The 21,216-nt window shown below is 38.4% G+C and overlaps 2 protein-coding genes across 3 annotated transcripts in view; both read left to right on the top strand.

The window, feature by feature from the left end:
• LOC138675462 (protocadherin gamma-B1-like) overlaps positions 1-21,216 on the top strand; it is a 77,561-nt gene that overhangs the window by 37,475 nt on the left and 18,870 nt on the right. The gene's annotated exons all lie outside the window — the stretch shown is intronic.
• LOC138675459 (protocadherin gamma-B2-like) overlaps positions 7,838-21,216 on the top strand; it is a 502,075-nt gene continuing 488,696 nt past the window's right edge. Inside the window, exon 1 of one of the 2 annotated variants that reach the window (XM_069763730.1) lies at positions 7,838-10,433. In XM_069763730.1, coding sequence (XP_069619831.1) covers positions 8,022-10,433 — 2,412 coding nt within the window. In that variant the 5' untranslated portion in view covers positions 7,838-8,021. Of the gene's footprint in view, positions 10,434-15,014; positions 17,569-21,216 lie in introns of those variants that run through there. The other variant, XM_069763729.1, reaches the window with a different exon arrangement.

Raw genomic sequence — 21,216 nt, 5'->3', positions numbered from 1 at the left:
TAGAGAGAGGGTGTGTTACACTCCAAGGTGTTCCCCAGGTTGCCTTTCCTGAGCTTCGATATTCCGGCTCTCGTTTAGTAGTTGTCGGAAACTACGCTGCATTAGGCCTACAAATTGGGTATGGGGCGTAGAGAGAGGGTGTGTTACACTCCAAGGTGTTCCCCAGGTTGCCTTTCCTGAGCTTCGATATTCCGGCTCTCGTTTAGTAGTTGTCGGAAACTACGCTGCATTAGGCCTACAAATTGGGTATGGGGTGTAGAGAGAGGGTGTGTTACACTCCAAGGTGTTCCCCAGGTTGCCTTTCCTGAGCTTCGATCTTCATGCTCTCGTTTAGTAGTTGTCGGAAACTACGCTGCATTAGGCCTACAAATTGGGTATGGGGTGTAGAGAGAGGGTTTGTTACACTCCAAGGTGTTCCCCAGGTTGCCTTTCCTGAGCTTCGATCTTCCGGCTCTCGTTTAGTAGTTGTTGGAAACTACGCTGCATTAGGCCTTCAAATTGGGTATGGGGTGTAGCGAGAGGGTGTGTTACACTCCAAGGTGTTCCCCAGGTTGCCTTTCCTGAGCTTCGATCTTCCGGCTCTCGTTTAGTAGTTCTTGGAAACTACACTGCATTAGGCCTTCAAATTGGGTATGGGGTGTAGAGAGAGGGTGTGTTACACTCTAAGGTGTTCCCCAGGTTTCCTTGCCATTGCTTCGGTCTTCCGACTCTCGTTTAGTAGTTGTAGAAAAGTACACTGCATTAGGCCATACAAAATGGGTATGGGGTGGAGAGAGATGGTGTGTTACACTCCAAGGTGTTCCCCAGGTTGCCTTTCCTGAGCTTCTATCTTCAGGCTCTCATTAAATTGTGGTTAAATGGAACAACTGCATTTGGCGTACTAGTTGGTTTGGGGCCTACTATCGGTGTCTGCCACTCCTTGCTGTTCTCCTCCACTGAACAAAGCTGTGCCGCCTGTTTACTACGGTTGCCAATTTTGAACTGCATTTCGACTACTTACTGATTTGGCCCTACTCTCTGTGTCAGCCTCTCATTCCAGTTGTCCTCCACTGCAATGCCCCCTGGTTATTCCTGTGTTACCAATTTTGAACTGCATTTAGCCCACTTTCTTCTTTGGGCCTATATCTGTGTTTCCACTTCATCGTGCCCATTGCCCAGCCAGTGATAGATGAGTCTGCTGGTACATTGACCCATAACGCAACATTCCCCGTGCACGCTACACAACAACATTGTGACCCTGCTGAAAGTCAGGTTGCTCTTCCCGCATACCATACCACCTTACACGGGGACAAAGAGGAAGGTGCAGATGAAAGTGCAGGTTCCTTCATCAGGTGGGGGGAGGAATACTAGTTGGCGACGTCACTGGCACAGGGCCTCTCATAGTACGCAAAAGTGTTGCTGCCGGTGGGAGGCGCCCCCGCCGTGCAAACACACCGCTGTACTTTGAGGGGCCCTGTGCCAGTGCCAATGCCAACGAGTGGGCCCCCCCTGCTTGCTCAGGTTCACAGCACTTGCAAAGTTGAAATACTTACCTCTCCCTGCTCCACTGCCGTGACGTGGTCCAGATTTCCTGGGCCCACTAATTACTTGAACCAGCCCTACCCCCCACAACTTTAGCCAAATGACCCCCAATTTCAAATGCCTTCCAATTATTATAAGGTAAATTACGCTTGACAAGCTTCATTAAGAAGAATGGATGGTTTTGACATTAAAATGGCCACTCTAGGTGTTTTCCTGGCCCCCACTCACTGCCGACTATGCTGCCCCATTGACTTGCATTGGGTTTCGTGTTTCGGTCGATCCCGACTTTACGTCATAATCGGCCGATTTCACTCGACCCGACTTTGGACATAGTCGGGTTTCGCAAAACCCGGCTCGACTCTAAAAAGGTCAAGGTCGCTCAACTCTAGTTCTCATACTTGTGGCCAGAAAATGGGTAATCATAAAACTACTACAAAGCACTGACGCAATCAGGGGTAAAGTAACAAGGTGTTTAGGACGGCGATGCAAACCTCACCACCACCGTCGAGTCATGTCCCTAAAACATTGTAATGGATGAAATGCACACTATCAATGACATCATCAGGATAAACTGACCTGTTTTTTTATTTAAAATGCAAAACATTGGTCAATTGGCACTGCGCGTGAGATTACAGAAAATCAGTTACTGTAAAACACAGAACCCTTATACTGACTTTTTGGAGCAAGACTACACAGACCTGATTTTCTCTCAGTAAAATATATGAAGAATCAATTTAATGACAGTGAAATTGCACTGGATTAAAAGCAGTTGTTTCCTTTACACAATTGATTCAATGATTGATGTTAAAATTTCCTACGGATCATCTTCTATTTGAGAGACTGAAGGTTCTTATCTGAAGAATTGATATGCCAAATATCACAATTATTGAGAGTTTATAGGACGGTACTTTTGGGATATATTATCCATATAGAATCACCAATACATGAGGAGATGAATGAAAGCAGCACTCACCCGTGATCTTCAATGATAATATAGTCCTTTATTGACCGTGGCTCAACATTCCCAGCTAGGAACAAGGCAGGTTACAACATGAGGAGGGAGCGGTGAGGGAGGGTGCAGAGACGAGACAGACGACGGCCGTTTCGCGAACAATCGCTTCAACGGGTCCAGTCAGTTGTGTTAGTGACGTCATATCCTCTTATAGGAGTTGACGCCCTACTTACCACATATGGGTGCAATTAACAAATACTAAAAACAACATAACTCATTCTACTATCTCCACATTTTAACGGATCTAAAGGAAAACCGCCATGTCTAATTTATCGTTAAGACCCCAAGCACCTTGTGCGTCAGTTTTTAGAATCCAGTGTGCTTCGCGCTGTAATAATAATTTATTATGGTTTCCTCCTTGCTGAGGGAATTTAACTACCTCTAAGCCGGCAAAACTAAGGGTACTAGGGTCGCCACCATGCGCATCATGTATATGTTTTACCAGGCGCACACGCCCCTTCCCTGTAAGTACAGAGTTAAAGTGCTCGCGAAACCTAACCAATAGGGGTCTTATGGTTTTTCCGATATAAAAACGGTGACAAGGGCAGAAAATAACGTATACCACAAATTTACATTTACATGTTATGAAGTCTTTTACGAAATGAAAAAAAGTGCCTATTTTGAGGGGATTAGTAATATTATGGAGGTGACACATTTTGCAACCACCGCACCTGAAATTACCTTGCGGGAGCGATTTTTTGATCCAGCTGCTGGTATCAGCAGACAGCCGGTGCTTTACTACCAAGTCGCCCAAATTTACTGTTCGTTTATAGGCAAAACGCGGGATACAGGTGGTTAAATCGCGAAAAGCGGTATCATTTTTAATCACGTGCCAATTTTTTCGGATGGCTGCATGGATGTTATCATCAAGTGGACTATGTTTAAATAAAAAAGTAAAAGTCCCGTTTTCTTTACGATTAGTCAACGTCGTATTATTTCCTCTACTCTTATTTCTCCCTTTCCTTAAAAGATCAGCTTGGGTTAAATTGGCGGCCCTTTGTTCTGCCTTTTGCAGTATGTGATTGGGATAACCTCTATTTCTGAAGCGCAATTTGAGATCCTCCAGTTGTTTTATGTAACTTTCCTCACAATTATTAATTTTTCTTAATCTTACCATCTGACTAAATGGGATACCACACTTAGTGTGAGCTGGATGAGCGCTCTGAAAATGCAACACATTATTAGTCGCCGTTGTTTTTCTGTGAACACTAGTTTTGATACTGCCTTCCTCTATCTCAATTTTTACATCCAGAAATTCTAGTTGCTTATCTCCAAATACGGACGTAAATTTCATATTTTGATCGTTATTATTATTTAAGAAGCTGACAAAATCGTTAAATGTGGGTTCACCTCCATCCCACACAATGAAAACGTCATCCGCGAAACGCAGATAAAGGCGTATATGTTTTAGGTATGGATTTAGGGCTCCGGTGATGTGCTTCTCCTCAAACGCTGCAAGAAACAGGTTCGCGAAAACGCACGCCACCGGGGTACCCATCGAGGTACCAACCCTTTGACTGTACCATTTATCCAAGAATTTAAAGGTGTTATTGCACAGCACAAATTCAAGTCCTTCCAGCACAAACGAAACAAAGTCATGATCTTTGTCTGTATTAAGAAGAATACGTTGGATAGCTTCCAAGCCTTTTTGTTGTGGTATTCTCGTATACAGATTAACAATGTCTATCGAAGTTAGGGCGAAGGTGGGATGCAAAACAAAGTTCTTAAGCGCCAATAAGAAGTCACCTGAATCTTTGACGAACGAAGGTATTTTCAACAATAGGGGTTTCAACAACCAATCTAAAAACTGGGATAACGGCTCAGTCACTGAATTCTTCCCTGAAACTATTGGGCATCCAGGGGGACGCTCTGCATTCTTATGAATCTTTGGGATACTGTACCAGGTAGGGAAATGTGGGAATTCAGGTATTAATTTTTCTGTTCGTTTTTTAGAAATGGTCCCCTTTTCTACATATTTTCGTAACAGTGTTCTTAGTTTTTGTTTGATCCTATTAGTCGGATTATTAGGTAAAAGCAAATATGTGCTGGAGTCATTTAGTTGGGACAAAGCCTCCTCGATGTAATACGCTTTATCCAAAATAATGAGGTTACCGCCTTTATCGGCTTTTCTAATGATTACATCGTCCCACCTCTGTAATTCTTTCAGGGCTCTTTTCTCTTCAAATGACAAATTGGATTGAGGTTGTCTATATAATAATGCCTCTACATCTTTGATCACCAACTCCTGAAAAAGATCTATATTATTACCGGGTGAGATAGGAGGCATCCAGCTAGATTTTGTACCCCCTGTAAAGGGGTTTGCTGGACCATGTTTAAAAGCTATTTGCCGATCATCATGAACCTCTTCAGCGTCCTCACTTAACCCCGCTAGTAGTGTACTCATTTCAATATCCCCTTGATCCATAACAGGATATACCATAAAGCCCAATGATCCCACTGTGGCTGGTGTATCTGTAGAGACTGAGCTGGCCTGATTATCCTTACATTTAGAAAAGTGTTCATGTAAATGTAGCTTTCTAACACCTTTAAATAAATCAATTTTGAAATCATTTAAGTCAAAAGCCTCAGGCAGACAAAAATTAACCCCTCGTGAGAGAACTTTTATTTGATCCTCTGTGAGCATTCTTTGTGATAAATTAATAACTTGGAGCGAGTCATCTGTGTGGCTATCCTCACTACGTGTCTCTAACGTCTCCAAGACACTTGTTTGCGTTTCTTCCAAGCGCTTTTTTCTTCTGCCACCTCGCCGGATTTTTTTCCTCCTAAAGGGATTGGATTTTTAACCGGTGCTGGGAGTGGAAGTGTGGCATTAGAGGTGGAAGCCACTTCTTCTCCACCCTTCTCCGTAGCGCTGGAATCTGAGTCTGTTATCCATCCATCGCGAGACGTTTTCTGATATTTGGAAAATTTCTTAGAACGAAACCGGGAAAAAGGTTTTTTAGGCTTATTTTGATTCCATGTAAAAATCTGTCCTGAATCAAAATCCCGCTTATCTCTGAGAAATTTCTCTTTTTTCTTTTCTTTCGTGTCCATCTGGACTACGATCAATTTTTTCTCTAACTTTTTCTCAAAGGATCTAAAATTATCCACACTTATGCGGGAGGAGAGTTCACATTTAGATTTTTCCAATTGTTCACAGATAAATTTATAGTCTTTCTCATTCTGAGTGGTGACTAATTGTAGCAGGTTTCGAGAGCACTCAAGATGAATTTGCTCCCATGCTTTCAAGAAGCCAGGATCCTCCTTAAACTGCGAAATCTCTTTAAATACTCTTAAACCTCTCGGGACATGATTACAATCCATATAAGACTTTAAAGACTTAATTGTCCAATAAAGGCGAATTTCTTTTTCTGCCAGATTCTGGATTTTAACTTCCAGGGACTTGGTGCTTATCAGCTCCAGTTCATCTTTGTGGTTACAATCCGTAAAAAACTGCCCCGCTCCCTCTCTGCCTGCCATAAGGCCATTAACAGCTTCATCGCCATTAGTCAAATCTTCCATTTCATCTGTCAACATAATGGATTGCGGTCTGACGGGGGCTCACCTTTCGTGCTCTGATCACCAAAAAGAGCAGTAAGCATACACAGTCACAAGAGGTCAGTCGATCGGAACCGAACGAGCTTTCTCACATTCAGACCTCCACAAATTCTCCTTAGAGACTTCATAACATGTAAATGTAAATTTGTGGTATACGTTATTTTCTGCCCTTGTCACCGTTTTTATATCGGAAAAACCATAAGACCCCTATTGGTTAGGTTTCGCGAGCACTTTAACTCTGTACTTACAGGGAAGGGGCGTGTGCGCCTGGTAAAACATATACATGATGCGCATGGTGGCGACCCTAGTACCCTTAGTTTTGCCGGCTTAGAGGTAGTTAAATTCCCTCAGCAAGGAGGAAACCATAATAAATTATTATTACAGCGCGAAGCACACTGGATTCTAAAAACTGACGCACAAGGTGCTTGGGGTCTTAACGATAAATTAGACATGGCGGTTTTCCTTTAGATCCGTTAAAATGTGGAGATAGTAGAATGAGTTATGTTGTTTTTAGTATTTGTTAATTGCACCCATATGTGGTAAGTAGGGCGTCAACTCCTATAAGAGGATATGACGTCACTAACACAACTCACTGGACCCGTTGAAGCAATTGTTCGCGAAACGGCCGTCGTCTGTCTCGTCTCTGCACCCTCCCTCACCGCTCCCTCCTCATGTTGTAACCTGCCTTGTTCCTAGCTGGGAATGTTGAGCCACGGTCAATAAAGGACTATATTATCATTGAAGATCACGGGTGAGTGCTGCTTTCATTCATCTCCTCATGTATTGGTGATTCAGCTGCGTCTTGTGCATGCACCGCCCCGTCTTCAGAAGAAGCTTACCTCGTCTGGTCTCTAAGGAGAATTTGTGGAGGTCTGAATGTGAGAAAGCTCGTTCGGTGCCGATCGACTGACCTCTTGTGACTGTGTATGCTTATCCATATAGAATACTGCAGAAAATATAATAAATTTTATATCTTCATACACTCTAGATTTGTGATTCCTTCCTACATAAAAAATAAAAAATTTCAAAAACATTGTAAATTTGCAAATTAAAGATCGATATGTTGTTGAATTTTTTGGCATTCTTTTTCCATGTTTACCATTTGTACTAACCTTTGTGAGATATATATATATATATATATATATATATATATATATATATATATATATCTGCCCAATAAAAAAAGTTTCCTTGTTATCTACAGCAAAAAGTAAAAGCTTAGCTTTCATTATTCCAGAATACTTTCAGACATGGAATCTGAACTCTGATTCTTCCTGGGTTGCTGTCAGTTATGTCTCGTCTTCCGCTTTTATTCCCTGGTTGAATTTGATGAACATATGTCTCATTTCAACTGTACTTTGTAACTTTGCAACTGTAATAATTTTTTATACCAACAAAGTTACATTTCGATGTAAAGAAGGAACTTTTTTTTATACATTTTTTTATAATTTTATAAAAAGATTTCAAGAAATTACTTTTTCTGGTTGTTTAATCCTGCTTTAATAAAACTGAACATAATGGCAGTTAAATCATCAAATACAAATAATATAAAAACACTTACTTTATGCGATGAAAATGTTAAGAGCATTTAAAATAAATGTTTTTAAATTTTAAAATATAGACATAATAAGGTAATAGAAAGATATTGTAATTCTATATTTTCACCTCTGAGCGCCGCTGTTTAACCACAAAGGAAAAAAAATGCTAAACTAGAAATCCATGGGAGTTTTCCTTTGTCAGACACATTGCTGATCTGCAGAAAGAACCACAGACATTTTCTGTATTCTCCTGGATACAAAGCTAACTAAACAATTTTAAAAACAATTACAGAAATCATGAACATTTTTCTGTTTAATATTTGTATTGGATGATAAAGTATTGCTGAATATTTTGTGGAAAATTGGGAAAATAATCACTAACGAAGGTCAAGATGGAGCCTCCTATACAGGACTGCAAAGGAATGAGATGGCAAGTAATATTTCTCTTATTTTCTTATCTTCATTATTCAGTCTCCGGTCAGATTCATTATTCCATTGTGGAAGAGATGAGGAAAGACTCTGTTATAGCAAATATTGCAGATGACCTTGGATTAGATAATAATCAGCTCTCATCTAGAAAACTGAGAATTGTATCCAGATCAGCAGAGAAATATTTCTATATAAATATTGATAATGGAATCCTATATATAAAGGACAGGATAGACAGAGAGACATTGTGTGGTGCGGAGGCTTCATGTTTTTTAACCTTTGATGCTGTGGTTGAAAATCCCTTCAATAATTTTAACATTAGAGTTGATATTCAGGATATAAATGATAATTCTCCACAATTCTATCACAATTCAATTACTCTGGAAATAATCGAATTTACATCAGAAGGATCAAGATTTGCTTTACAAAATGCAGAAGATCCAGATATTGGTAGTAATTCAGTGCAGACATACAAGCTCAGTGATAATCAGTATTTTACACTCACTGAGGATATCAGAACAGATGGAAATAAATTTCCAGAGCTTGTCCTGGAGAAACCATTAGATAGAGAGAAACAAGACATTCATAGATTAATACTAACAGCCTTTGATGGAGGAAATCCTGTCCGGTCTGGAACAACATTATTAAAAGTTATTGTTGTAGATGCCAATGACAATGCCCCTATATTTAAGCAAAAAATATATAAAGTCAACTTAAAGGAAAACATTCCAGTTAATTCAACAGTGATCATGTTAAATGCTACAGACAATGATGAAGGGATCAATGCTCAGATCACATATTCTTTTATTAAAACATCTGGAAACATCCACCATACAGGAATATTCAGCATCAACTCAACCAATGGTGAAATAAAGATCAATGAAAACTTAGATGTTGAAGTAATGAAGAATTATGAATTGTCTGTACAAGCAAGAGATGGAGGAGGTCTTGTAGCTCATTGTAAAGTTCTGGTGGAAGTTCTAGATGTAAATGACAATGCTCCTGAGATATCCATCACCTCATTATCTTCTCCTATTCCTGAGGATTCTGCTCCTGGGACAATGATCGCTCTGATTGAAGTTCATGACCAAGATTCTGGAGATAATGCAGATGTTGACTGCCAAATTCTTGAAGATGTTCCTTTTAATTTATTATCATCAAACACTTACTATAGACTTGTTTTGAGTGCTGCCATAGACAGAGAGAAAACATCTTCTTATAATATCTCCATTATAGCCACAGATAGAGGATCTCCTCCTCTTTCCAGTACACGAGTTCTCACATTGGATGTATCAGATGTCAATGACAACCCACCAATATTTTCTAAATCTACTTATGTGGCCTATGTGCCAGAGAACAATTTACCAGGAGCTTCAATATTCAGTATACAAGCCTCAGATCCTGACACTGGAGACAATGCTAGAATTATTTACTCAATTTCCAGCGCCATTACAGAAACTCCATCAATGACATCTTATCTCTCTATCAATATAGAGACCGGCGTTCTCTATGCTCAAAGATCATTTGATTATGAGCAGAACAAGGAGTTTATAATAGAAGTCACAGCTTCAGACAATGGATCCCCCTCTCTGAGCAGCAATGTTACATTATTTATCCATATTGTGGACCAGAATGATAATGCCCCAAAGATCTTATACCCATCACCAGATACTGGTGGGTCGGCTGTGTTTGAGATGGTGCCTTTTGTTTCTGAGACTGGTTCTTTAATAACTAAAGTGGTGGCAGTGGATGCAGACTCTGGACATAATTCCTGGCTCTCTTATCACTTCATACAACTGTCAGACTCAATTCATTTTGTGATAAGTGAGTACACAGGTGAGATCAGAACATCATGTATTTTTCAAGAAAAGGACACGTTGAATTTTAAGGTTGTGGTAATGGTGAAGGACAATGGAAATCCCTCTCTGTCTTCTTCAGCCACTTTAAGTCTTATTATTGCAGATGACTTTCAGCAGGTTGTTCCTAAGCTCAGCAACAAACTGAAAGATGAAGAAATTCAAAGCAACTTACAATTCTACTTAGTGGTTGGACTTGCTCTTATTTCCTTGCTCTTCATAATAACTGTGATGGCGGCAATTATATCCAAATGTAAGCAGCCAAAACCATTACCGGCCTTCTCTTCTCTCACTACAAATCTGTATCCTCCAATTGATCCCAGGACCTTCTCCATGTATAGTGATGGATCGTTACCTTTACCATACTCATATAATATGTGTGTGGCACTGGATCCTACTGAGGGGGACTTTACTTACATGAATCCTAGTGGAAATGTTCCTGTGGAAAACCTGATTGATGCTGATAATACAGAACAAGGAACTGAATGTCTCAAAGAAACTTCCCCAAGCACAGAACAGGTAAGATGTTTTCGCTTTCTTCCTGTTGTTTAAGTATCTATATTATGCTCTTTGTGATTTCTAGATAATTTTTCCTTCAATAAGAACTTTGTCTGCAGGTAATTTCTATTATTGCATTCTTTCTGAGAGTAGAATGGAAAATGAACAATAATAACTTACTGATAATTTACCTGTTTGTAATTATCACAACATAAATAATTTAAAAACTTAAATTAGTTGTGGAAACATTTTGATATACCCTACTGGTGGACTCCTTGTTCAGAATCCTGATCTTTTGTCTAGAAGAGAAGGCTGATATTAATCAGAACTTTCTCTGGGGAGGACTTGTGCTGCCCTACATTACACAAAAAATATATTGATTTACACAGACTTTGTGTAATGTCTGCTTCTTCCAGTTGAAGCGCTGGAAGAAAATATAACATTCTTTGCCAAAATGTCCCAATATAGAGATCATTCATGAACTTGTTTTGCATAGGGACCATTTTACAAGTAGAAATTGTTAAAAGTGGACAATTCCTTGAAAAGTGCATGTGCATATTGATTCTCAATCCAGAATACAACTTTTGATTTATTTTAGTTGTTCATATGACACCCTTAATTACACTGCGCTTCACAGACATCATCATTACTATTACCAATGAGGCTCACGATCTAAATTGACTACCGGTATATCTTTGCATTGTGGGAAAAATGCCATGAAAACATGAAGAGAACATGCAATCTCCTTGCAGATGTTGTCCTCCATAGGATTTGGACCTAGGATCCCAATGCTGCAAGGCCATTGTAATGCCAATGGGGAAAACTGTTAGGCCAAGATCCCATGTTGCATGTTTGCTGTGAATCTTGCACAGCAGAAATACCATATTAAAATGTACAACTGTATTTCTCCACTGCAGATATCTTTGCAATGAGGGTGATAGGGTGCATAACAATTTGGTAAAATGCACAATGTCAATGATATCTCCAGGAAAAATTCACCTGCCGTGGATTTCAAATCTAAAACTTTGGTCAGTCAACACTGCATATATTTTGTGCATGCAAGAGTTTACCGGAAATCACATGCACAATCGGTGTACAGTGAAACACACAAACCTTTCTTGTCCTTTTCCAACTTATTTACAATAATCTGATTTCTTTTTAGTAAAACATAAAAATAAATTATTTTATTAAAAGCTCCTGCTGCTCTAGACAAAAATGTGTTGTTTCCCTTACACAAATGATTAATCAATTTCTATTAAACTTTTGTGTGTTTCATGTGTGTGTGTCAATGTACAGTACAGACCAAAAGTTCGGACACACCTCATTTAAAGTTTTTCTATATTTTCATGACTATGAAAATTGTTAATTCACACTGAAAGCATCAAAACTATGAATTAACACATGTGGAATTACGTAATTCAGCATGCCCATTCCTCAGATAAAGACCTACAGTACAGACCAAAAGATTGGACACACCTTCTCATTTAAAGATTTTTCTGTATTTCCATCACTATGAAAATTGTAAATTCACACTGAAGGCATAAAAACTATGAATTAACACGTAGAATTATATACTTAATAAAAAAGTGTGAAACAACTGAAAATACGTCTTATATTCTAGTTTCTTCAAAGTAGCCACTTTTTGCTTTGATGACTACTTTGCACACTCTTGGCATTCTCTTGATGAGCTTCAAGATGTAGTTACCAGGAATGGTCTTCCAACAATCTTGAAGGAGTTCCCAGAGATGCTTAGCACTTGTTGGCCCTTTTGCCTTCACTCTGTGGTCCAGCTCACCCCAAACCACCTCGATTGGGTTCAGGTCTGGTGACTGTGGAGGCCAAGTCATCTGGCATAGCACCCCATCACTCTCCTTCTTGGTCAAATAGCCCTTACACAGCCTGGAGGTGTGTTTGGGGTCATTGTCCTGTTGAAAAATAAATGATGGTCTAACTAAACGCAAACCGGATGGAATAGCATGCCCCTACAAGATGCTGTGGTAGCCATGCTGGTTCAGTATGCCTTCAATTTTGAATAAATCCCTAACAGTGTCACCAGCACCCCCACACCATCACACCTCCTCAATGCTTCACGGTGGGAACCAGGCATGTAGAGTCCATCCGTTCAACTTTTCTGCATCGCACAAAGACACCGTGGTTGGAACCAAAGATCTCAAATTTGGACTTATCAGACCAAAGCACAGATCTCCACTGGTCTAATGTCCATTCCTTGTGTTCTTTAGCCCAAACAAGTCTTTTCTGCTTGTTGCCTCTCCTTAGCAGTGGTTTCCTAGCAGCTATTTTACCATGAAGGCCTGCTGCACAAAGTCTCCTCTTAACAGTTGCAGAGTTGTGTCTGCTGCTTGAACTCTGTGTGGCATTGACCTGGTCTCTAATCTGTGGTGCTTTTAACCTGCGATTTCTGAGGCTGGTGACTCAGATAAACTTATCCTCAGAAGCAGAGGTGACTCTTGGTCTTCCTTTCCAGGGCGGTCCCCATGTGAGCCAGTTTCTTTCTAGCGCTTGATGGTTTTTACACTGCACTTGGGGACACTTTCAAAATTTTCCTAATTTTTTGGACTCACTGACCTTCCTTTCTTAAATTAATGATGGCCACTCTTTTTTCTTGCCATAATACAAATTCTAACAGTCTATTCAGTAGGACTATCAGCTGTGTATCCATCAGATTTCTGCACAGCACAACTGATGGTCCCAACACCATTTATAAGGCAAGAAATCCCACTTATTAAACCTGACAGGGCACACCTGTGAAGTGAAAACCATTCCCAGTGACTACATCTTGAAGCTCATCAAGAGAATGCCAAGAGTGTGCAAAGCCGTCATCAAAGCAAAAGGTGGCTACTTTGAAGAACCTAGAATATAAGACATAATTTCAGTTGTTTCACACTTTTTTGTTAAGTATATAATTCCAGATGTGATAATTCATAGTTTTTATGCCTTCAGTGTGAATTTACAATTTTCATAGTAATGGAAATACAGAAAAATCTTTAAATGAGAAGGTGTGTCCAATCTTTTGGTCTGTACTGTAAGTCTTTATCTGAGGAATGGACATGCTGAATTACGTAATTATAGGTAGGCTGAAGAATAATAATTTTCTTCTTTATCTTCCACATAGTATGCTACAAGGAAAATCTTAATTTTATATCTCGATACACTCTAGAATTGTGATACATCCTAGATAGAAAAAAGATATCTTCAAAAAAAATCATAAATTTGCCAAGAGCCATTTCTTGTAGAATGTGGGGGCATTCAGTTATAATCCTTACTTTTACCTTACCTTTACCTTACTTTTACCTTACCTTATCTTTAGTAATCATATATATTATCTGTGCCTTATTTACTAATACAGTCTAATAAAAAAAACTATTCTTGTTATTTAATGCAACAAATGAAGGCTCAGCTTTTATTACTCCAGAGCACTTTCAGACACGGTGTCTGAACTCTGATTGGCAGTTATGAGCACCAAGGCCAGGTATCATTTATATAAAGCTCTTCGTGCCTACAGATAAAGTGTGATCTGAATTCAAAGAATTTTTCAAAAGTCTGCAATGTCCTTACCTAAGAGCTAATGGATGTACTGTAGTTGAAGAAGGTGTAAAGTACAACAGCTAAATTGGAAAAATGTTTAAGGAAGGACATAATTAATTTAAATCCTGCAGAAATATGTTAACAATGTTCAATGTAAATATCCCTTAAAAGACAATGAAACTTTATCACTGGAGAAAAAAATATTTGTTTGTATTAATTTACAGAATCAATAGAAATTCATATTCTGAGAAACATCCAATGGATGCCTGAATCTTCCATCACATAGAGGTTACTATGTTTAAAGATATTGGAGTAATAGCAACAGCTGCAGGCTTATGCTTCAAGGCTTTTGTTGAACAAACAGCAGACGGTGCTGTGATAATAGTTAGTTTTTTATGTACAGTGGGAACCCTATTGGCTTGTTTGTCTCTGCTTTTTTCTGCATCCAGTTTGCTACTACGATATAGATAATGGTAACTGAATGTCCGAAGTAAAACTGTTTTCTCTCTTATAATGTATGAGCAATAAATAACTCTCCTGGAATCTGAAATCTGCAAGAAATAAATATTTATATTAAAGCGTCCTTCTTACTGGATTGCTGTGAATATTTCCTCTGCCCTGTCTATTATTCCCTGGTTGAACATGATGAACATTTGTCATTCATCAATTGTACTTTGTGTCTATGCGGCTATGTTCATCTTTTTACACCTGTGAGATAATATTTTGCATATACTTTTAAAGAACTAACTTTTTCTTAAGTGATATTAATAGCTGTGTATTACTGTTGTATTTAAACTGAACATAGTGGCAGGAAAATGATAAAATATAAATAATTCACAAAATACGTACTATGTTTTTAGAATGTAAAAAGCAATTAAAATAAATATCTTTAAAAATTCAAATTTACACTTCATAAAGTAAATGAAAGAAATTGCAATTCTGTATTTTCACCTCTGAGCGCCGCTGTTTAACCATAAAGGAGAAAAATGCAATGCAGAAATCCACTGGTATTTTCCTTTGTCACATTCATTGCTGATCTGCGGAAAGAACCACAGACATTTTCTGGAATCTCCTGGACACAGATAAAATTTTAAAAGATAATTAAAAATATGATGAAGATTTTTCTGTTGAACATTTGCATTGGATAATAAAGCCTTACTGGACATTTTGGGGAAAATTAACACTGAGGATTGACAGGATGAAATCTCTTATAAATGGCTGCACAGGAATCAGATGGCAAGTAATATTTGTCTTATTTTCTTTTCTTTGTCATTTAGTCTCCGGTCAGATTCATTATTCCATTGTGGAAGAACTGAGGAAAGACTCTGTTATAGCAAATATTGCAGATGACCTTGGATTAGATAATAATCAGCTCTCATCTAGAAAACTGAGGATTGTATCCAGATCAGCAGAGAGATATTTCTATGTAAATTTAGATAATGGTAATCTGTATATAAAGGACAGGATAGACAGAGAGACATTGTGTGGTGCGGAGGCTTCATGTTTCTTAACCTTTGATGCTGTGGTTGAAAATCCATTTAATAATTTTAACATTAAAGTTGACATTCAGGATACAAATGATAATGCTCCACAATTCTATAAAAATAAAATTACTTTACAAATTGGTGAACTGACATCTCCAGGAGCAAGATTTGGTTTACAAAATGCAGAAGATCCAGATATTGGTAGTAATTCAGTGGAGACATACAAGCTCAGTGATAATCAGTATTTTACTCTCACTGAGAATATCAGAACAGATGGGAGTAAATATCCAGAGCTTGTCCTGGAGAAACCATTAGATCGAGAGACGCAGGCCAATCATCAGATAATACTAACTGCCTTGGATGGAGGAAATCCTATCAGGTCTGGTACAACATTACTAAAGATCATTGTAATAGATGGTAATGACAATGCCCCCCTATTTAGTCAAGATATATACAAAATAAATTTAAAGGAAAACATCCCAGTTAATTCTACAGTGATCATATTAAATGCTACAGACAATGATGAAGGGATCAATGCTCAGATCACTTATTCTTTTATGAAAACATCTAGAAACATCCATCATACAGGAATATTCAGCATCAACCCAAATACTGGGGAAATCAAGATCATAGTAAGCTTAAATTTTGAAGTAACAAAGAATTATGAATTGTCTGTACAAGCCAAGGATGGAGGAGGCCTTGTAGCTCATTGTAAGGTTCTGGTGGAAGTCATAGATGTAAATGACAATGCTCCTGAGATATCCATCACCTCATTATCTTCTCCTATTCCTGAGGATTCTGCTCCTGGAACAATGATCGCTCTGATTGAGGTTCACGACCAAGATTCTGGAGATAATGCAGATGTTGACTGCCAAATCCTTGAAGATGTTCCTTTTAATTTATTATCATCAAACACTTACTATAGACTTGTTTTAAGTGCTGTTATAGACAGAGAGAAAACATCTTCTTATAATATCTCCATTATAGCCACAGATAGAGGATCTCCTCCTCTTTCCAGTACACAAATTCTTACATTGGATGTATCAGATGTCAATGACAACCCACCAATATTTTCAAAATCTACTTATGTGGCTTATGTGCCAGAGAACAATTTACCAGGAGCTTCAATATTCAGTATACAAGCCTCAGATCCTGACACTGGAGACAATGCTAGAATAATTTACTCAATTTCCAGCGCCATTACAGAAACACCATCAATGACATCTTATCTCTCCATCAATATAGAGACCGGAGTTCTCTATGCTCAAAGATCATTTGATTATGAGCAGAACAAGGAGTTTATAATAGAAGTCACAGCTTCAGACAATGGATCCCCCTCTCTGAGCAGCAATGTTACATTATTTATCCATATAGTGGACCAGAATGATAATGCACCAAAGATCTTATACCCATCACCAGATACTGGTGGGTTGGCTGTGTTTGAGTTGGTGCCTTTTGTTTCTGAGCCTGGTTCTTTGATAACTAAAGTGGTGGCAGAGGATGCAGACTCTGGACATAATTCCTGGCTCTCTTATCACTTCATACAACTGTCAGACTCAATTCATTTTGTGATAAGTGAGTACACAGGTGAGATCAGAACATCACGTATCTTGCAAGAAAAGGACATATTGAATTACAAGGTTGTAGTGATGGTGAAGGACAATGGACATCCCACTCTCTCTGCTACAACCACCTTAAGTCTTATTATTGCAGATGACTTTCAGCAGGTTGTTCCTAAGCTCAGCAACAAACTGAAAGATGAAGAAACTCAAAGCAACTTACAATTCTTCTTAGTGGTTGGACTTGCACTTATTTCTTTGCTTTTCATAATAACTGTGATGGTGGCAATTATATCCAAATGTAAGCAGCCAAAACCATTACCGGCCTTCTCTTCTCTCACTACAAATCTGTATCCTCCAATTGATCCCAGGACCTTCTCCATGTATAGTGATGGATCGTTACCTTTACCATACTCATATAATATGTGTGTGGCACTAGACCCTGCTGAGGGGGATTTTACTTACATGAATCCTAGTGGAAATGTTCCTGTGGAAAACCTGATTGATGCTGATAATACAGAACAAGGAACTGAATGTCACAATGAAGCTTCTCTAAGCACAGAACAGGTAAGATGTTCTAACTTTTTACCTGTTGTATAAATGTTTGAAATATGTCCTTTTCGATTTCTAGTATTATGTATCCTTCATGAACAACTTTACTTATTGTTGACTTTAGAGCTAATCACTTACTACCAGAGTTAACTTTCTATTTGCAGAATCTAAAATAAGTTGCCTCAAATTATTGATATTTCTTCCTGTGTTTTTAAATATTGCAACCTTTTTATGAAGCAATTAGAGGGAATGTCTACTCTTGAAATAATATTTTTTGTAACCTATTGGGAGTTTTAAGATTCTTCTCCTTTGTTGAAAAGCGGAAAGCTGATATAAATGACAATTATCTGTTTGGAAGACTAGTACTGATTTGATTATACTCTGTGTAATAGTTAAGTCTTCCTAATGTGTGTGTATTTAGAAACTAAGAGACAATAATGTCATTGTAATGCAGTTGAAAAGTCAGTATCAGGATAATATAATTTAAAGGGACTCTGTCACCTGAATTTGGAGGGAACAATCTTCAGACATAGGGGCGGGGTTTTCGGGTGCTTGATTCACCCTTTCCTTACCCGCTGGCTGCATGCTGACTGCAATATTGGATTGAAGTTCATTCTCTGTCCTCCGTAGTACACGCCTGCACAAGGCAATCTTGCCTTGTGCAGGCATGTACTATGGAGGACAGAGAATGAACTTCAATCCAATATTGCAGTCAGCATGCAGCCAGCGGGTAAGGAAAGGGTGAATCAAGCACCCGAAAACCCCGCCCCTATGTCTGAAGATTGTTCCCTCCAAATTCAGGTGACAGAGTCCCTTTAAATTATATTATCCTGATACTGACTTTTCAACTGCATTACAATGACATTATTGTCTCTTAGTTTCTAAATAAGAAAAAGCTTGAAAATAAAACCTCATATTTTACAATTTTTTTTTTCCTTTGGACAATTGATTAATTGATTACTATAAAAAGGCTTCCTGCTGATCATTTTCTTTTTTTTCTTTAGTTGGAGGATCGAACATTCTTATATGAGGAACTGACATGTTGCATTATGTAGTTGTATGGGGTCTAAATTAAGATATTATTGTGACATATTTTATGCATAGAATACTGCAGGAAAAATTGTAAACTTCCATTTTATAAAATCTAGAATTTTAATGGGTACTAGGTAGAAAAATCTTTATTTAAATATGATATACATTTGCTACATTTGCTACTATAATAGATATAAGTTTCATAATTTGGGAGTTTTCAGTTTGTATCATTACTACCATTATACTACTTTTGGGAAATCATATATTTTCTGGGCATCATTTAACTGTATAATAAAAACCAACATTGCTATCTATTGAAAAATTATTAAATCAATTATTATTATTTATTTCAGCAGTTTTCAAGACCATAATGAACTAAACAAAGAGTTTGTGGTAATTTTAGAATTAAAACAGATATAATACAAAATAATTAAACTAGTATGGATCTTAGAGTATCTTAGTCATGAGCAAAATTACAATTAAAATTATTCAGTCTTGAGAAAAGATATTTTAGACAAGGACATGATAAATTTGGCTCCTACAAAAATATGTAAAAAAAAGTGTTACATATAATATTCTCCTAAAAGATAATGAGGTGCTGATTAATTCTGAAAAAATGAAATGTTCAATCTCTAGAGTAACATTCTTTTTTGCCAGTGCAGTTGTGAATCTGTAGATAATTCTTTAGTACTTCAGGGGCAGCTCATAGTAGAAGCAGCTAATTGTTTCAAAAATGACTTTGCTGAAATATATGCTAAAAAATGTAAAAAATCTTTACAGATTCATATTGTAAGAAGTATCCAACACATGCTTTCAAGCATTACATTTGTCAGCCCTCCATCATATAAAGTTTAGCTTTGTTTTAAAATGTTGGTGAAATAGCAACTGCCGCAGGCTTATGCTTTATGTACTGTGTTGTGCAGACAGGAAATTTGGAAGTGGTTAATTGTTAGAGTTTGTTAATTGTGTACTGTGTGAGTGATTTATGTACTGTGTGAGCTTTTTGTGTACTGTGTGAGCTCTTTCTGTACCGTGTGAGCACTTTTTGTGTACTGTGTGAGCTCTTTATGCACCTTGTGAGCGCTTTTTGTGTACTGTGTGAGCTTTGTGTACTGTGTGAGCTCTTTATGTACTATGTGAGCTCTTTGTGCATGGTGTGAGCTCTTTGTGCACGGTGTGAGCTCTTTATGTACTGTGTGAGCACTTTTTGGGTACTGTGTGAACTCTTTATGCTCCGTGTGAGCGCTTTTTGTGTACTGTGTGAGCTTTGTGTACTGTGTGAGCTTTGTGTACTGTGTGAGCTTTGTGTACTGTGTGAGCTCTTTATGTACTGTGTGAACACTTTTTATGCACTGTGTGAGCTCTTTATGTACTGTGTGAGCTCTTTGTGTACTATGTGACCTCTTTGTGTACTGTGTGAGCTCTTTCTGTACTGTGTGCGCTTTTTGTGTACTGTGTGCGCTTTTTGTGTACTGTGTGAGCTCTTTGTGTACAGTGTGAGCTCTTTGAGTACTGTGTGAGCGCTTTTTGTGTACCATGTGAGCTGTTTATGTACTGTGTGAGTTCTTTGTGTACTATGTGAACTCTTTGAGTACTGTGTAAGCTCTTTATTTACTGTGTGAGCGCTTTTTGTGTACTGTGTGAGCTCTTTGTGTACTGTGTCAGCACTTTGTGTACTGTGTGAGCTCCTTGTGTACTGTGTAAGCACTTTGTGTACTGTGTGAATGCTTTATGTAATGTGTGAGCATTTTTTGTCCACAGTGTGTGCTCTTTGTGCACTGTGTGAGCTTTTTGAGTACTGTATGAGGTCTTTGTGTACTATGTGAGCACTTTGTGTACTGTGTGAACTCTTTGTGTACTGTGTGAGGGCTTTGTGTACTGTGCGAGCTCTTTATGTACTGTGTGAACTCATTGTATACTGTATGAGGTCTTTGTGTACTATGTGAGCACTTTGGGTAATGTGTGAGCTCTTTGTGTACTGTGTGAGGGCTTTGTGTACTGTGTGAGGGCTTTGTGTACTGTGTGAGCTCTTTGTGTATTGTGTGAGCTCTTTGTGTATTGTGTGAGCTCTTTGTGTACTGTGTGAGCGCTGTCTGTACTGTGTGAATGCTTTATGTACTGTGTGAGCATTTTTTGTCCACAGTGTGTGCTCTTTGTGCACTGTGTGAGCTTTTTGAGTACTGTATGAGGTCTTTGTGTACTATGTGAGCACTTTGTGCACTGTGTGAACTCTTTGTGTACTGTGTGAGGGCTTTGTGTACTATGTGAGCACTTTGTGTACTGTGTGAACTCTTTGTGTACTGTGTGAGCGCTTTGTGTACTATGTGAGCTCTTTGTGTACTGTGTGAGGTCTTTGAGTACTGTGTGAGCTCTTTGTGTATTATGTGAGCTCTTTGTGTACTATGTGAGCTCTTTGTGTACTGTGTGAGCACTTTGTGTACCGTGTGAGCTCCTTGTGTACTGTGTAAGCGCTTTGTGTACTGTGTGAGCTCTTTGTGTACTGTGTGAGCACATTGTGTACTGTGTGAGCACTTTGTGTACTATGTGAGCACTTTGGGTACTGTGTGAGCTCTTTGTCTACTGTGTGAGCACTTTATGTACTGTGTGAGCACTTTGTGTACTATGTGAGCA

Source organism: Ranitomeya imitator, chromosome 4 (genome assembly GCF_032444005.1).
Source record: "Ranitomeya imitator isolate aRanImi1 chromosome 4, aRanImi1.pri, whole genome shotgun sequence".
Taxonomy (NCBI): domain Eukaryota; kingdom Metazoa; phylum Chordata; class Amphibia; order Anura; family Dendrobatidae; genus Ranitomeya; species Ranitomeya imitator.
This window is presented reverse-complemented; position numbering and strand designations above follow the sequence as displayed.